The following is an 18,462-nucleotide window of genomic DNA, read 5'->3' as shown; positions in this document are numbered from 1 at the left end:
GAATTTTGGGATGAAATTTGGATGGTAGGTGATGAGGGCAGATTTGGCCCTCCAGTGAAATTGTGACACGTGGCACCTCGTGACAACTAGGCAAGCACCCAGGCAACAACTTACCAAGTTGGTGTCCCCCCCGGGCACCGGTCTGGCTGTCCTGGCGCGACCTGCACGCGGCCCACAGGCGGCCTGCACGCGGCCTGGCGCGACCTGCACGCGGCCCACAGGCGGCCTGCACGCGGCCTGGCGCGGCCTGCGGGACCTGGCCGGATCAGCCTGCCACAGGCGCCGACCTGGCAACCTAGCCCGGACACAGGCGCCGACCTGGCAATCTGGCCCGGACACAGGCGCCGACCTGACAACCTGGCCCGGACACAGGCGCCGACTTGACAACCTGACCCGGACACAGGCGCCGGCCTGGCAACCTAGCCCGGACACCGACCCACCGACTGACATAGGCGCCGACCTGACAACCTGGCCCGGACACAGGCGCCGACCTGGCAACCTGGCCTAGACACCGACCCGCCGACAGACACAGGCGCCGGCCTGGCAAACTGGCCCGGACACCGATCCGCCAACAGACACAGGCGTCGGCCTGACAACCTGGCCCGGACACTGACCCGTCGACTGACATAGGCGCCGACCTGACAACCTGGCCCAGGTGCCGACCTGGCCGCCTGGCACAAGCGCCAGCCTGACAACCTCGAGGAGTTCATCACCGTACCCCGGTTCTGACGGGATATGACGTCTTACCATTTGAAGGCTTTTCACCCACCTAACCCGCGAGGGCACCACTATATAAGGACTTCGACCCCCAAAGCCAGAGAGGAGAAAAAAGGATGGTAACCCCCGCTCTCTAGCTCTCTCATTTCTCTCCAAGCCCTTTGTAATCAGAATGCTAACTTAGGCATCGGAGAGTCCCCGCCGGGAAAATACCCCCGGGTCCTCTGATTCAGTTATCGCAGGTCCCTCAGCTCCCACCGTCTACAAAGGAGAGAAAATCACCTCACGCGGAGGGTAGTCGGGTTGCGCTGCACCAGGGAGCTCCACCATCCTCTGAGTTGCAAACCGCCTAGGAGCAAGTCAAGTGACGAGTTCGCCACCAAGCAGTTCGCCACCCGGCAGTTCATCACCAAGTAGCTCTCCACCAGGGAGCTCGCCACCAGGCAGTTCACCCCCAGGCAGTTCGCCACCAGGCAGCTCGCCACCAGGCAGTTCGCTACCAGGCAGTTCGTCACCAGGCAGTTCGCCATCAGGCAGTTCGCCACCAGGCAGTTCGCCACCCGGCAGTTCGTCACCAAGTAGCTCTCCACCAGGGAACTCGCCACCAGGCAGTTCGCCACCAGGGAGCGCCACCAGGCAGTTCGCCATCAGGCAGTTCGCCACCAGGGAGTTCGCCACCAGGCAGTTCGCCCCCAAGCAGTTTGCCACCAGGCAGCTCGCCACCAGGCAGTTCGCCACCAAGCAGTTCGCCATCAGGCAGCTCGCCACTAGGCAGTTCGCCATCAGACAGTTCGCCACCAGGGAGTTCACCACCAGGCAGTTCGCCATCAGGCAGTTCGCCCCCAGGCAGTTCGCCACCAGGGAGTTCGCCACCAGGCAGTTCGCCACCAGGGAGCACCACCAGGCAGTTCGCCACCAAGCAGTTCGCCACCAAGCAGTTCGCCACCCGGCAGTTCGTCACCAAGTAGCTCTCCACCAGGGAGCTCGCCACTGGGTAGTTCGCCACCAAGCAGTTCGTCACCAAGCAGTTCTCCCCCAGGGAGTTCGCCACCAAGTAGCTCATCACCAAGGCACGCCACCACCGGGTTAAACAACGAGGTACTTAGCCAAAAAATTTATACATCACAAAAAATGGTACGTGACCAAAAACGGTTACATTAGTAGGCATTTTTGGATGTCCTAAATCTGATGGAAGAGATGTATCTATGATCATAGATGTCGATTAAAAGATTTGGTTTTAGCTTATGATTTGTTAATCAATGAGAAGGCTCAAAATGGGAATTTGTTTGCTTTGGATGGAAATGGAGGAATGTAAGGTTGGAACTAGATGGGTAGATTATTTTGAGGATTTTGGACTCAATGAGAAGTGCTTGGTTTCTTGGGCTATGACTTCTTGTATGTTTTAATCATATTGATCAAATTGGAATATTTGTTGACCAAATGGTTAAATAAGGAAATTATGAGTTAATATTTGGCATGTGAATGTGTATGGATTAAAATGAGGAGTTGGATGTAAGGTTCAGACTAGAGAAATAATTTGTTGATCTTGGTTGTCTACTTCTATTCATTTAAGGTTGTTAAAACAAAATCATGGCATTTTTTAGGATGACCGTTGGTTGTTGCAAAATTGAGGTAAGATTTGAAGGCTGATTGTACCTTAGTATCCTTAAGGCAGTGGATGTATCGGATTTGATTTCATGGAGTCAAGGTTCTAACATTGCATAGATTGGGACTCTTAGAAAGGAGGTTGGTGTGATGAACGATGGATCTTTGGATTTTAGTCACGAAAATCAATGTGTAACTAAGTTTTAGTTTCCTAAGCCTAGGGGTTGTGTTTGATCAAGGTACTAAATCCTATGTAGTGCTCTTGTAAATCAGATGTTGAGTTTATTGGTGGACGATTGATGTGCGAATTATGCCAGAAGAAGGAATTTTGGGTTTTGACAAGTCTTAGGATGATCTGGTTATGTTTTCAAGCTTTAGGGTCTAACATTGGCTCAAAGGTCATTAGCCTTATTGGTGATAAACCAATGACATTTTTTCTTATCTTTTATTGTATAGGGTATATCCTTTGTATCTTTTACTTTACCAAGGTAGTAAGAGGATAGAGGAGTTAAGGAGGAAGAGGTGGTAAGAATGGCTCTTCACAAAAGAATTTTCACATCGGCAGCAAAATGGAGGAAGGAGGTTACAATAGAGAAGAAAATATTGTTGTTCGAGGAATATGGTGGAAGTTCAACATTGAAGATTTGGGAAGGCAAAAAATTGATTGTTATATTGATCAAAGAGGTTATTGACTGGTTCAAAGGGTTCATGGATGGTATGATTCTAGCCTTAACTGAATAGGGGTGGGAAGGAGAGATGAAGAAGTTTTCATAGCAGGAATTAAGGAAAATGATAAAGGCTCATATATTATGTTCATAAAAAGATTGAGTTGGAAGGAGACAAATTGCTTGTATTCCAGAAGGAAAAGGAAAAGTGGCATAAGATTTCATAAGCTTTGGATGAGTTTGCTCATAGAAGGTGGTGTTTCTAGACTACGAACAGTAAACTAACAAAGGCGAGCAGGGATGAAACATAGAAGGGTGAAAAGGATAGGTCAGGAACATTGAAGGATGAAGTGTTTTGTGTTGTCTCAAGTGTACCAAAAGTCTTATTTGTAGGGAAGGTCGATGACTGGAGGAATAGAAAAGTGGTAATAACAAACAAGAAGGTGGAAGATTGGAAAGGATTGTTGGTTGATATTTTAGAGGCTCTCTTAGGTTCTGCCATAACCAAATTGATTCCTTTTAACAAAAAGAAAGCGCTATTGGAGTTGGGTAAACTAAAAACTAAAATAGTCAGACTGAACACTAGATAAGTCTTCATGTTGATCAAGAATGGAGTCCTTCTTGTAATGAGAAAGAGATGAAGGAAGGGGGCATTGAATTAAGAGTATTTTGTTTTCCGTTCAATTTGTGGAATAACTAGGTGTTGGAAAAAAATAGATGCAGTTTGTAGAGGAGTGTTGGAAGCAGTTAACACCTATGATATTCATGCCATGAGGATGAGGATTATTGGAACGAAATTGGAGGCCATTCCATGAGCACTTGAGTTATTCTCTGATGGTTGGTAGAGGAAACTATGGATTGTTTCAGGAGCCAAAGGGTTGCTATGGGGAATAGGGAGGGAGGTTGAAGATGAATTTGACGTGGCAAGTTGGAGGCTACGTGATAGCAAAGGAGTTGAGGATGATACAAAGCATGTTGAGTATTCGACAAGTTTGCCTGTTATGGAAAGGGAACAGATAGAAGGAACGACCAAGATTAATAACTACTTATTGGGAAGGAAAGAAAATTTAAAAAAATTTCAAAAAAGAGGAGAGAGGTCTTGATAGACCCTCTTATGCTAAGGTTCTAATATCAAGCACTATGCCAAACATGATTAAGTGTTGTGTTAAAACAATAAAAGGTTGCAGGTCGGGTAACAGGGGTGGGTACTTTGAACTAGGCGAGATTCATGGTGCATTTAGCAACTTGCTACATAATCCCAACAGGCCTCTAATGTCTTTATTCAAGATTCCTTTGGCCCCCAACTAAAAATTTCTAAATCAGGTCTAATGGTAAACCAACCTTGTGGTCTATCATCGCCCTAAACCATTGGAAATGGTGTGTCACAGTAGAACAGGGGTCAGGATTTTGATTTCCAATGGCATCCCGGATAGGTGTCATAGGGGACCTGGACACAATTGATTATCGAGTGTCCTAATCCAAGATATTCAAGAAGGAACTCTGATGATGAGGAGTTTGTAGATGACAGATGGGAGGATTGTGAGTAGAAAGATGATGAGTTAGGCGATTCAGAGTCAAAGGAAAACTTATTAGAAGGATTTGAAATTGGAAAAAAGAAATGATGGAAGAGTTGAAGGATTCCCTACAGATAAACATTCTATTCATTAATGAAGAAAAAAGTTGAAATGAAATTTCTTCTTTAGAATCAATGGTAATCTGCATGAGTGAAAATGTGGTAGAGTACAATAAGGATGTTGAGGTGGGAAATCGAAGATCAACAAAGAGGGGATTGGACCCAAATTTAATTTTTAAGCAATACGGTTGTAAGGGGTTAGACGAGGATCATTAGAAATTTGGCAAGGAAAGCCCATGAAAGGATAGGAGAAAGAGTCTTTGTGGTAAATAGAGAAGTATTTCCTTGACAAATGATCTCCCATCTCAAACCTCAACTAGGGAAGAGGATGAACACCAACTTTGTGATATTGGAACCTATCATGTGCTTGTGCCCCCAATATCCAGAATCCAGGTATTGGTGTTAGTTCAATTTTGAATACAAACCTGAGCTCTTTTCTTGTGTCTAATGTTCCAGATCACAAGGTTTATCCATTGCCGCAACAAAAGAGTAGGGTTAGAGAAGAAGGGTCAAATAATAAGAGAGGGGAGGATGAGGTGAGGGGTAGGAAATTTTGGGAGATGATCGAGGAATTTTTTACAGAGAGAGAATAGGAGACCAATTTAGGAGGTGAGAAGGAAACGAGGGGGACACAAGAAAAGGGAGAAGGGGACGAGTAGAATGGATCCAATGGCAAAATTTGTGGAAAAGTTGGGGTGTAAGGTACAAAACTCTAATGACATGAAGGTGTATTTAAAGAAAACTAAAGAGCTAAGGCAAATACCTAGATTGGGGTTTGAAGAGGTTAGGAATGAGGATAGTAAGATGGAATGTTAGAGATTTAGGGGAGCAAGGAAAAGATATATAATAAAAAAAGTTTTGACGAAGGAAAAGCCAGATATTTCCTAATTCAAAAATCTAAGGTGACAAATTTTGATAAAAAATGGGATAGGAGTATCTAGAAAGCTAGGGGTTGGAGTTAGGATATCTATCCTACATGGGGAGCCTCTAGTAGCATTGTGACTTTGTGAAGACTACCATCGGCTTGGAGGAGCTGGTTAGGATTATTTTTGTATCAATTAAGTTTTATCAAATCTCAAATGGAATTCATGGGTGTTGACAAATGATTACAGACCAACTGGGTATAGGGAAACAAATAATTTTTGGGAGGAGTTGGAAGATATTAGGGGACTATAGGATGGATCGTGGTGTCTAGGAGGGAACTTCAATGTGATATGATTTCTAGAAGAGACTAACAATTAGAGTCAAATGATCAATTTAAGCATGAGGAGGTTTAATCAGGTTATTGATGTTTTTGGGCTGAAAGAGCTTCATTTGGCTCATACTAACTTTACTTAGTCCAAGTTACAACCCAATCCAATTTTCTCTAAACTAGACAAATTTTTATTCACATTTGATTGGGCAGAGCATTGGAGAGGTCTAGTTTCTAGAGCCTTGCCAATAGTAACTTTGGATCATTAGCCAATATCCATTCCTGAGGAAAATTTGGAGGGTAGAGGTCTAGGCCCATTCAGATTTAAGAATATGTGGCCACAAATTGATGGTTTCAGGAAGAGAGTTAAAGTATGGTAGGAGGAAAGTAATCCAAGGGTATAGTGGGAAGGCATGAGGTTTCAAAGGAAGTTGAAAGAGCTTAGAGGCAAAATTAAGGAGTGGAACTTACAATAGTTTGGTAGGATTGAAGAGCAGAAGCAAGCTTTGGTTTCCTTAATCGAAGCAATAGATGGAAAGGAAGTGGCTGGTTTGTTAAAGGAAAGTGATTGAAATTTAATATGGAGGTTGAAGAAGGAGATGGACGAGTTATTATTCAAGGAGGAGATCAATTGGAGACAAAGTTCAATAAGTAAATGGATTAAGGAAGGGGATAGAAACACTAAATTCTTCCACGCACTAGCAAACAAAGGAAAAGGGAGAATTTAGTGTCAAAGTTGGAGGTTAATGGAGTGAGCATTAGCCAACAGAATGAGATTTTTTAATCTTTGTGGAATATTTCAGATCAATCTTTAGGAAGCCTTTGGATGATAGAATTTGGATAAATGGATTAGAGTGGCCTAACCTTCCAGAGGAAACTCAAAAATGGTTGAAAAGAAAATTTGGTAGTGAAAAAATAATGGATGCAATTTTTTCTATGAATAGGAATAAAGCATAGGTCTTGATGGGTTCACCATGGCTTTTTACCAAGATTGTTGGGAGGTATTAAAAGATGATATTCCAAAGGTATTTGAATAATTCTTTGATAGGGGTGTGATTAATCTGGGGTTAAACTCAGCCTTTATTGCTTTCATACCAAAGAAGTAAAAGGCATTGCATCCTAAGGATTTTAAACCAATTAGCTTGGTACATGGCCTCTACAAGATCATTGCTAAGGTGCTATTTTGAAGGATTAGAGCTATTCTCTATTTATCTATCTCACAAAATCAAGGGGCTTTTGTAAGGGAGAGTCAAATAATTGATCAAATCTTGATTGCTAATGAAAGTGTGAAGGATTTGAAGAGAAATGGAAAGGAAGGGTTTGTTTGTAAATTGAATCTGGAGAAGGCATCTGATTTAGTAGATTGGGGTTTTGTGAAGGATGTTATGGTGAGCTTTGGTTTTGATGACAGATGGTGTAGATGGATTTTGGGTTGTGTTAAGACCTGCCATTACTTAATATTAATTAACGGTGGAGATGGACCCACTCCCCCCCTTCTTCTTTATGTTGATTGTTGATGTGCTAGGGAGACTTATAGAGAGGGCAAATTCAAGAAGTTTAATTAAGGGTTGGAGAGTGGGTAGAGAACAGGTTTTAATTACTCATATATAGTTTGTTGATGATACTATTCTATTTTGTGCAAATGATGAAAATAGTCGAGTGAGGAACTTAAGATTGGTGGTGGAAACATTTAAAAGAATGTCCAATTTAAAGATTAACTTGGAAGAAAGTTGTTTGGTGGGAGTGAATATGGAGGAAAGGGAGATTTTAGAAAGTACAAAAATTTTAGGGTGTATTGTCTCCCAATGGTCCGTCACTTATTTGGGTTTACCTTTAGGAGATAATCCAAAAAGAAAGGGGTTTTGGGATCTTGTGATAGAGAGGATTACTAAATTGTTGGTGGTGTGAAAGTGCAATTATTTATCCCTTGGAGGAAGAATCACACTAATCAAATATATTTTGGCCAATTTACCGGTGTACTACCTTTCACTATTTAGAATTCCGAGTGAGGTAAGTAGAATTTTAGAGAAGCTAATGAGGTATTTTTTATGGAAACCAGGGAAGGAAAAGAAAGATCACAAAGTAAACTAGGAGTTAGTCTGCAGAAGCAAGAAATATGGTGAATTAGGGCTAGGGAACTGACAAAAAGGAACTTGGCTTTCCTAGGGAAATGGTTATGTTGATTGCCGATGGAGAGAGACAATTTGTGGGCAAGGGTAATAGTTAGCATTCATGGTCTTGTAGTGGATGGTTGGGATTCTAGAAGGGCTACAAGGGCTTCACCCTAGAAGTCCATTTATGATATCCTACCCCTTTTTCTACCACATCTTAGGTATAGTCTGGGAATTGGAAGCCTTGATAAATTTTGGGAGTATGTTTTTGGTGGGAAGTGAATCACTAAGAACACAGTTTCCTTCACACTATACCATTTCTAACCATAGGGAGGAACCTATTTCTTTCTTTTTGCCCTTGATTAATTCAAATGGTGAATGCAATTGGGACTTGGGTTTTAGAAGAAGATTATATGATCATGAAACGAACATTGTTATTGACCTTTAGAACTTGAAAGGGGTGTGTTTGGAAGATAGTAAGAGGGATAGGAGAATTTGGATCCCTTCACCCTCGGGTTCCTTTTCTTGTGGTTCCTTTTTCTCAACCCTTATTCAACCAAGTGAAAGCTAAGTGCCTTCCTTTCCTTTAAAAGAGATTTGGTGTAAACCTATTCCTCTTAGGGTGGGTGGTTTGTTCCGAAAAACATATTTGGAAATAATTAATGCTTGTGAGTTACTACAAAGAAAAAGACCCAATTGGTTTCTTTCCCTTCACTAGTGCTCCCTTTGCAAAGTTAATGGTGGGAATTGCTATCACTTATTAATTTCCTGCACGTTTTTTCCTCAATTTGGGAATGGTTCTTTTCTTTGTTTGGGTGCAAGTGGAACCCTCCTCTTAGTGTACAAAGCTTATTTACTTCCAATTTCCTAAGATGGTCAAAGAAGAGGGGAAGAATATTATGGCGATGTACAAGAGCTGTGGTGTGTTGGACAATTTGGGAGGAGAGGAATCAAAGACTCTTCCATGAAAAAATAAGAAGTAAAGAAGTTATCATCAAAGCTATCACTACGGGTCGAATTCGAATTGGATAAGGCAATATCCGAATTTGAATCCGATTAAAAAATTCGATATCCGAATTTGACCTTGATATTTGACAAATATTGAAAATTAATATTTGAATTCGAATCCGATTAAATATTCAAATATTCAATTCGATTCGAATACGACTAATTAATTATTTTAGGTAATTAATAAATATATAAAATAAATATTTTATTTATATAAAGTATATAAATATATAAATTATTTATATAATTTAATTATTATATATATAAATTATAAAACATTTTAAAATTTTATATAAAGAATTAAATAATCAGTCGAATTAAGATATTTATCGAATCGAATCAAGTCATCTTCGAATTCGGCTGATTAGATATTCGAATTATCCGAATTCGATTCGATAATGTTGAATCTCGAATTCGAAATCAGATTTTCGAATACCATTGAGGTAGTCTATTGGGTAAAGTCATTAGAGATTTTTAGAGATGTTTTCAACATTAAGGTGATGAGAAAGTGGAGGGAGGTGGCTGATTCTGCTCAAGTTAAGGAGGTGGTTAGGCCTTTGTAGTCCCCACCTTCTAGTGATTTCATCAAACTTAACTTTGATGGTAGCAGGGAAGGCAATCCAGACCCTTTTGGTATAAGAGGAGTTTTTAGGAATGAAGAAGGAAACATCATTGCACTATTCTCAGGCCTAATTGGTGGCGATTCCTTAAGAGTTGAAATTATGGTTATTATGGAAGGGATTCATAAGGCTAAAGAGCTGAATATTAGGAAGCTAGTAATAGAAGGTGATTTTTTAGCTTGTAATTAGATGGCTCCAAAAAATGGAGGAAAAGGGATGGTGGTGCTACATTCATGAGAAGAGGAAAGATGTTAAATTGTTGCAAGGGGTAGAGGTGTTTTGTAATTGGGTCAAAAGAGAAGCAAATTCTGTAGCTTATACGCTTGCTAAACAAGGGTGGGAAGGAATGCTTTATTTTGGGCTATACTGTAGTCTTTCTCTTGGTGAGGGCTAAGAGTGTTTATCCCTTCCCCTTCTTTGTACTAAATTTTTTATTTTAATACATTTAGTTCTGTTATTGATAAAAAAGAGATATCTGCCCCCACATTGTTAGAAGTAGTGGGCTATCAAACAACAACAAAAAAAAATAATACATAGAGATTTTTGCAAGGGATAAGAAGATTGAAAATGAATTTTGGTATTAGAATTTTAGTTAAGGCCAAGATTGATGTAGTGTAATCCCTTTGTTTGAATGTGTAGTAGAATCCCAAACCTTTGAAGGGAAATGCAAACTATTAAGCAAACATATGAAAAGCATAGAGGTGCCATCGTCCTAGAAATAACTCTAGTATTAACTAAGTTTTGTTATTATTATTGTTTTGATTGATGTGCTTGCATTGTAGATTGATGTGTTGATTTGACGCTTTTGGATGCTCTAATTAGGTCAAAAATTTGTCATTTGATGAAGCTTGATGGGTTTTGGGTTTTCATGGATTTTTATTTTGATAGAAGTTGATGTTGAATAAATTTTTATGGGTTTTTGGTTTGAAAGAATTTTAGAAAATCATTTTGAAAACTTGATAGAGGTCCTATGATTGATATAGTGCCTACTGTCATCTTGATAGGTAAATAGAGCCCTTTAAATGGGAGCAACTTGTGCATTGAAACCTCGATAGTTTGGACTCTAATAAATTGGCAAACTCAAGTTTTAAAAATGTTAACCTAGTGGTTGGGCCATTTGTCTTAGGATTTATCACCCAATCTGATTTATACCCAAAAAAAATGTTGATTTGGATAGAAAACCATTGACCCAAATGATTGAACTACTAAATGATTTAACCTAAACAATGGTTCATGGGTTCACAACAATGAAACAATTTATATTTTTAACATTTCTTCATTTTGAAAATTTTAAACTCTCTCTCTCTCTCTCTCTCTCTCCTTAACCGTGGTACTATTGTCTTTTCACTTTTCAAGATGTCTCTCTTTCTTTCTTTTGTAGGCTTAGTCCCTATTATATTTGTTTCATAAATTCATAGCATAGAAGTACTCAAGATAGTAGGATCCAATACCATTAAAATGAATACAAATTTGGGAGGGGTGGTTTGTGGTTAAAATCAAATGCTATACATTATTTTTAGGTATATTTTTAAACATATATATTTATTAGATAAATTACAGATAGGTACCTTGTACTTTGGGGGTAGTGACAGATAGGTACCATGAACTTTCAATTGCAACACTTGAGTACACTAAACTCTCAAAAATAGACACTTGGGTCCATCTGTTAGTATTCCATTAGTTAAAACATTACATAATTTCAAAAGTATTCTTCCACCAATTAAATTTATATGGTCTGATTGTACCATACAAGTTGTTAAGTTAGTCAATGAACCAACAACTTCTCCCATGATGACGTTGCTAGAAAAAGTAGTGTTGAGACACCAACATAGTCCCTTTTAACCGTCCATGTGAGAACATCATCCTAGAAGAAGTGGCTAGTCCCTTGACTAACTTAATAACTTATTTGGTATTAATCAAACCGTATAAGGTTAACTGATGAAAGGGTAGTTTTGGCATTACACAATGTTTAACTCAAAGAATGCTAATGGATGAATCCAATTGTCTATTTTGGAGAGTTTAGGGTACGAAGTGTTGCAATTGAAAGTTCAAGGTACCTATCTGTCACTACCCCCAAAATATAAGGTACCTATCTGTAATTTACCTTATTTATTATTCTATATTACCGGTAACTTGGAAAACTAGAGACAAAAATGTTCCATTTTAGGTCTATTTTTAAAATATTGGGTAGGGTGGAAATGGACCAGATCATGATCTGATTCGATTTGAAGTCCAATCCTATTTTGTTGGATTCGGACATCCTTATTTTTGAATCTTCAAATCGGATTGGATCAGCCGATTAGAAATCAAATTGAATTCAAATCACCCTTTATCTGACCCGAAAGGGTCCAATCCAATATATATATGTTTTTAGTTTATTTATATAAATATATAATACACACACACATATATATATATATATATATATATACATAAATGGTATTTATTTATAAATATGCTATTTTTATTGCATTTTTATATTATTTATTTACTTTTTTATAAAAAATATGTATATATATGATGAAAATAGTTGAAATTTCTTTATTTAATTTGTTATATTTTAATTTTCTTTTAATAATTAATTAATTCTTTTAAAAAATTAAATAAGATCAGATCCGAATATCCAATTTCCTCATTGAATTAGAATTCAAATTATTGTTTGCGAGATGAGATCTGATTTTAACATTTACTTTTTTATAAAAAATATGTATATATATGATGAAAATAGTTGAAATTTTTTTATTTAATTTGTTATATTTTAATTTTCTTTTAATAATTAATTAATTCTTTTAAAAAATTAAATAAGAACAGATCCGAATATCCAATTTCCTCATTGAATTAGAATTCAAATTAATGTTTGCGAGATGAGATCTGATTTTAACAACTGTTGATAGTATCGGATGGGATTCGAATATTACCCTCATTCGAATCCGATCCGATACGTTTGCATCCCTATTATTGGGCAAATTTACTAGCAAGCATTGGCCTTAGATGCTGGATTTTCTCTCTTCCTAGGATTGAAAGATGCATACGGGTTGCCTATGTTAGTGTTATTTCAATTGCGTTTAAAAAAAAAAAAAAGAAAAACCTAGCCACAATCTGAACCCATTTTAAGACTCATTTAAGGGTGACCCGAACCAAACTCGATAGCATTAGGTCAATGCGGGTTTATTACGTAACCCGACCCATTGAGGAAACCCGACAGTTCGACTATAATACCGCAAATGCATAATATTGACAAAGCTTACCGCCAATCAGTTGGTATCATAGAAAAAACGACAAATCAGGTGGTATTAATCATAATTCACGGAGTGCTATGATTGGCCAAAGCTCTTCCGGTACCATGTCTTGGCTGTATTATAGATTTTCTTATTTTTTTTATTTATTTTCTCATTTCGCAATTTCTCTTAGCTATATATCAGGGTAATTTGGGGATGTCGTTTGTTTCGTTTCGTTTTTTAGAATGAAAAATGGATGGGCCGAGAATTAGATGATACCCTTTTGAGAGTTTTCGCCCATATAAAAAGCCTGATAGTCCGGAGGAGAGACGGACGAGCCAACGATTTGGTCTTCCCTCGTTTTGGTTTTCTAGATCTCTCCTATCTCTTGCTCTGTTTGATCTGCTGTCTCTCGGTTCTGGAAAGAGAATCATGGCTGATCAGCTCACCGACGATCAGATCTCCGAGTTCAAGGAGGCTTTTAGCTTGTTCGACAAGGATGGAGATGGTCAGATTCATTTGATCTTTGCTGTTTATTCTTTTCCATGTTTCGTTTCCCTTGTCTTGATTCCTATGTGGGTATTCTTTGTCGTGGTTCTAGATTTTCTCGTATGATTTGAATTGCTGATTGGTTTCGTCAGATCTGGTTGTCGATTTGAATTCCGTTAACAGGTTCACGGTTCCTTTGTTGTTCGTGACATCGGAAGCCTGGATTTCCAAGGGTTTCAAGGCTTATCTTGATTGTTTTCTTTTGTTGTATTCTATTTGGAATTGCACCTGTCTTCTCTGTGTGAACTGTGAAATGCTTTTTTTTGAAAAAATTCCAGCTTATTCCGGGTCATTCCGACATATATCTACGACGTGTTGGAATCACGTTGGAATCTGGATCGCGATCCGATATATCATTGATTTTGATTGATAGTGATAGTTCTGTCTGCTTTATCTGTTGGTGCACTAGGTTCCAAATAATTTGATTGTTAACGAAGTGGTTTCTAGGTTTCTTTTTCCTTTTTTTTTCGTGATTTCATGTGAATTTTGATGTTTCAACCTCTGCTGGAAGTATAATAATTATTTCAAGTCTGTTCATGCTTTTCTTCGGTCCATGAGACACGAGTCGATTCTGGATTAGCCGATTAGGTTAACTTGAAACTATGTAGAAACATGTTAAAAATGTATGTAGATTTCGGTTGGGCATTTACTTCCTTCAAAAGCATACTGCATTGGTCACCGAGCTGCTGTAAGGATATTATTAAATATGTAATGGTTGGGACGCATTTTTTGTATGGAAACATTTTGCCCAGAATGGTTGCCTCGCCAGTGATCCAGAACGCACTCTAAATAACGCCGGAACCACCTCTTACTGTGTGGATTCAAGATGCGTTGCATATTCTTCAAGATTGTTTTGAAGTGGTTGCCACTTTTCAGGGTTTGCTTCTTAAGCAATATAATTTAGAAGTGGAATATTTTTATGATAGTCAAAGAAACAAAATTATTTTCTACATGTCGAACTATCCAAATGGCAGATTCCAGCCAGAATGGACAAGCTAAGACACATAAACAGTTAGATTGAGCTTCCTTCATTTTCTGAGAAAACTTCGTGAGCTTCTTTGTTAACAAAACCAAATCTAATGGAGAAGTGGACACCTTCTATGGAGGGAGAAAAGCTTGCCACCATCTTCCCAATTTGTCCTTGTTTCGTTTTGTATCATCTTTGTTACACATGGGTAAAAAATGGCACATGGTAGGGTGGCATCATTTATGTTTTTTTTGTTTTCCATTTCTGGTTACTATTGATTCTTTTTTTTTTTCAAATTGGCATCATTCATTCTATTTCTCAGTGTGCTGGGATTTTATGCAGATACCTACATGAATCTGGGGGATTATTTTTTAGCATAATATGGTCCCAAGGGAATTAGAGTGGTAGAACAGGGCTTATTTTTAAAATTTCAAATAATTTAAGGGTCAAAGGACCTGCATTATGTATCATCAATATTTTCTTCTACATGCAAGGATATGGTTGAAAATTATGGCCATCCATATTGGCAGACAGTCATGTGGTTTGGTAATGTATTTGATGCCCAATTTTCAGCACTTTTGGCATTAAGGTGTAAACTAAATTCTTCCTCTAGTAGTAGGCTAGTAACTGCTGTTGTAGTTTTTGCTTTTCCCCTTGGACAAAATGGCTAGGAAATAGGAACTTTTGCCTTGCAGTGGCCTGCCTGCATGGATAATCTTGCAGTTGTCTCATTGAGGAAGGTTTTGTTTTTGTTTAGTGATAAACTATCATAAACTATGAAATGTAATATTAATTTTGTTTTTTAATACTTCACGTTTGAAGGTGTTGTTTTCTTGGGACCTTGTATTGATGGATGTTCCAGTAAAAGCATAAAGAAACAATACTTATGAACTTTTGAGCAATACAGATCTTTTTCTTATTTTGAAGTAAAGACTAGATACAGAGATGTAATTACTTGATGTGCTTGTGGCATTTCCATGAAAGGAACAAAGAACAAAGTAATGATTTAAAAGGCGGGCCTCAGGCACGCCTAGGTGCATAGGCGAGGCTCATTTCAAGGTATGTGCCTTGCCTAGGCCCTAGCACAGCCCCTTAATAAAGGTGTGCACTTGGTGTGTGCCTAAGCATGTGCTTGGTGTGCCTTGTGCCTCAACCTACGCTTGCACCTTTCTTAAACTTTGCACTTTTTGTAATTTTTTAAGCATGGTGGTTGGGGCGGGTCCTCAAAGAACTCCCTTCTTGCTAATATTGTTCATTCATTCTTCCTAATACAAGACATTTATTAAAAGATATGAACTAAAACTAATTCATAAAACTAATTTCTTAAGTACCAATTAAGAATTTAAGACCCTAGCATGTACTTATTTGAGCTTACCTCAAGGGGTTTGGTATAAAGTGGCTTGTACTTATTTAAGACCCTAGTATGTACTTATTTAAGAGTGTGATTGAAAGTTTCGCATGGTTAAATTGTTGACTGCTTGAATATGTTTTATATGGTATGTTTAATTTTGTTTTTACATTTTCACTTTGCATGTGTTTTATATGTTATGTTTATGTATTTTAATGAGCTAATAGGCTTTTTAAAATACTTAGTTTAAAATTTTAGTATGCATTTTTAATTGATATTTGAGTAATGCAATTAGGAAAATAATAAAGTGATTGAAAGTTTTGCATGGTTAAATTGTTGACTGCTTGAATATGTTTTATATGGTATGTTTAATTTTGTTTTTACATTTTCACTTTGCATGTGTTTTATATGTTATGTTTATCTATTTTAATGAGCTAATAGGCTTTTTAAAATACTTAGTTTAAAATTTTAGTATGCATTTTTAATTGATATTATTTTTAATAATATTTCAATTTTTTATTTTTTTCATGTTTATGCATTTTTTGAAAATTTTAAAAAAATTGTGTCTCACTTCAAAAAGGTGCATGCCTTACCTTGCAGTCTTGCCCCTTGCGCCTCGGGCACAAAAAGCCCCTGGCGCTTTTGTTGCGCTTTGCACTTTTAAGGTATTGGAACAAAATGGTTCATTTTTCGATGATATAAGGTGGCTATTAAAGATATGTTTATCCCAATTTTGTATCTTCTTTGTTGTTTTCTCTTAATGTGGCTGTCAGTTATGCACAAATTTCACATGTTAAATTTGTTGGTACTCAAAATAGAAAATTCTGTGTTCATGTTAAGCTGGATTAAGGTTTTTCTTTGGTTGTCAAATGATGCAGGACAGCAAGCACTTTGAAGGAGAAAGAAAATTAGGAATCACTCCTAAATAGTTTAGGCCTCACACCCAAACCTTAGAAGTATCTCACATCTTCATAAAGAAAACAAACTTCTGTTTTCGATGCAATCTATTGCTGGAAAACAATCGATACACCCACATTTATAGCCTAGGATAGTGGCAGTTTTGTTTCTAATTTGGATTCCTACTCCTTCATGGCTTAGGAATAGTAATTTGAACTAAAAGAATGACTTCTAATAAACTGTACAACCAAAATAACCTTGCTGTAAAACACTCTCCCTTGGATTTATAGGCATGTCCTTAGGGAAGTAGAAAACCTGTCAAAAGATTTGAATGATACTTTTGTTTGGGTAAGAAGGGCTGCAAATTGATTGGTTGACACATTAGCAAAGCAAGGGGTCTATAGGCAGCACAGATATTTTGGGCATTATTATAATCCTCTCCGACCTGGGCTTTGAATCATTTTTCATTGTGTCTATGGGTGGTTGGATACTCTGCTTTAATTTCTGTTTCACATAATAATACAATTTATAAAATTTTCTTGCTGATTAAAAAAACCTCTTAAAAAACAGCCAAAATTTATTATCCTAGCTCCCAGCTAGAGTCTGAACCATCATTGTGCCAAATAAGAACCAAAGCCTTGGAATTGCTGGGCACTTTCTCCTCTCCTATAAGTCTTTGAAGCTTGCTGTATGATCCCTATCACAAAATGCTGGGATTTTTGACAGTAGTATTTGATATCACATTCCAGGTTGCATTACAACCAAGGAATTGGGGACGGTTATGCGATCACTTGGGCAGAATCCAACAGAGGCAGAACTCCAGGACATGATCAACGAGGTTGATGCTGATGGAAATGGAACCATTGACTTCCCAGAGTTCCTGAACCTTATGGCCCGGAAGATGAAGGACACCGATTCTGAAGAGGAGCTCAAGGAGGCTTTCAGGGTGTTTGACAAAGATCAGAATGGCTTCATTTCCGCAGCTGAGCTGCGCCATGTTATGACTAACCTCGGTGAGAAGCTGACAGATGAGGAAGTTGATGAGATGATTCGTGAGGCTGATGTTGATGGTGATGGACAGATCAACTACGAGGAGTTTGTGAAGGTCATGATGGCCAAGTAAGGACCAACCCTACCATAACCTTAAGATCAAAAGGTGGGAAAAGAAAAAGAAATTTGAAAGAGGTAACCGGGTAGATAATTATAATTCCATTTCTATCTTCCCTAAGGCATTTCTTTTAAAGTTCAGAAAGGAAAAGAGTTCCAAAAGGGGTAGTGTGTCTATGGTACATGGGTTGGTTGTCTTTCACATCCTATCTCCCTGATTATATTTTGGTTGTGTAGTGTTTTCTCATGTCTGCCTGTTTTTGCATATCGTAGTGGTTTGGATTCTTAGTCCTTCTGAACTTTTGCTTTTGCGAATCATGAACAGTCGGAGTGTCCATTCTCTTTTTGTTTGACTCAATTTTATTACATCCTTAATTTTCTTTTCATGGTTAAATTTCTTTTTAAGTAATTACATTGGTCCATCTCTCTCAGTCTCTTATTGTTATTCCTCTAGCTTGTAACCGAGGGCATTCCCTCGATTGGTATGGGTTGGGTATGGGGCATATTTTCTCATATAGTGTTTGAGAATGCGATGTTTTCTTTGTTTATGTTATGGTCCACAATCCTTGTGATAATTAAGTAGAAATAGTGCTGTCAATAGGTCGGGTCTTGTCCGGTTAGGGTACACCCGGGCCCAACCGTATTAAGGAAATGTGCAGAACCAGTTCAATACAAGGTTTGATCCGATGCCACCCGATTATAATTGACAACCTATACTTTGAATTTTTAACCTGTAATTTGATAATAAAGCTACTTATTTTATTTGTTGACAACTTGGGCTTTTGGGTCAGGCCCATTCAAAATTTAACAAAATTTCAACCCGAG

General features: G+C 38.2%; 1 protein-coding gene across 1 annotated transcript; it reads left to right on the top strand.

Moving 5' to 3' along the window:
• Positions 1-13,034: 13,034 nt before the first annotated feature.
• On the top strand, positions 13,035-18,046 carry LOC104588781 (calmodulin-7). Its single transcript, XM_010246860.3, has 2 exons — positions 13,035-13,277; positions 17,280-18,046. The coding sequence occupies exons 1-2, from the start codon at positions 13,202-13,204 to the stop codon at positions 17,651-17,653; spliced, it is 450 nt and encodes a 149-aa protein (XP_010245162.1). The 5' UTR covers positions 13,035-13,201; the 3' UTR covers positions 17,654-18,046.
• Positions 18,047-18,462: the final 416 nt, after the last annotated feature.

This window comes from Nelumbo nucifera, chromosome 2, assembly GCF_055504915.1.
Source record: "Nelumbo nucifera cultivar China Antique chromosome 2, China Antique-T2T, whole genome shotgun sequence".
Lineage (NCBI taxonomy): Eukaryota > Viridiplantae > Streptophyta > Magnoliopsida > Proteales > Nelumbonaceae > Nelumbo > Nelumbo nucifera.
The sequence above is the reverse complement of the archived record's forward strand: the minus strand, read 5'-3'. Positions and strand labels throughout refer to the sequence as shown.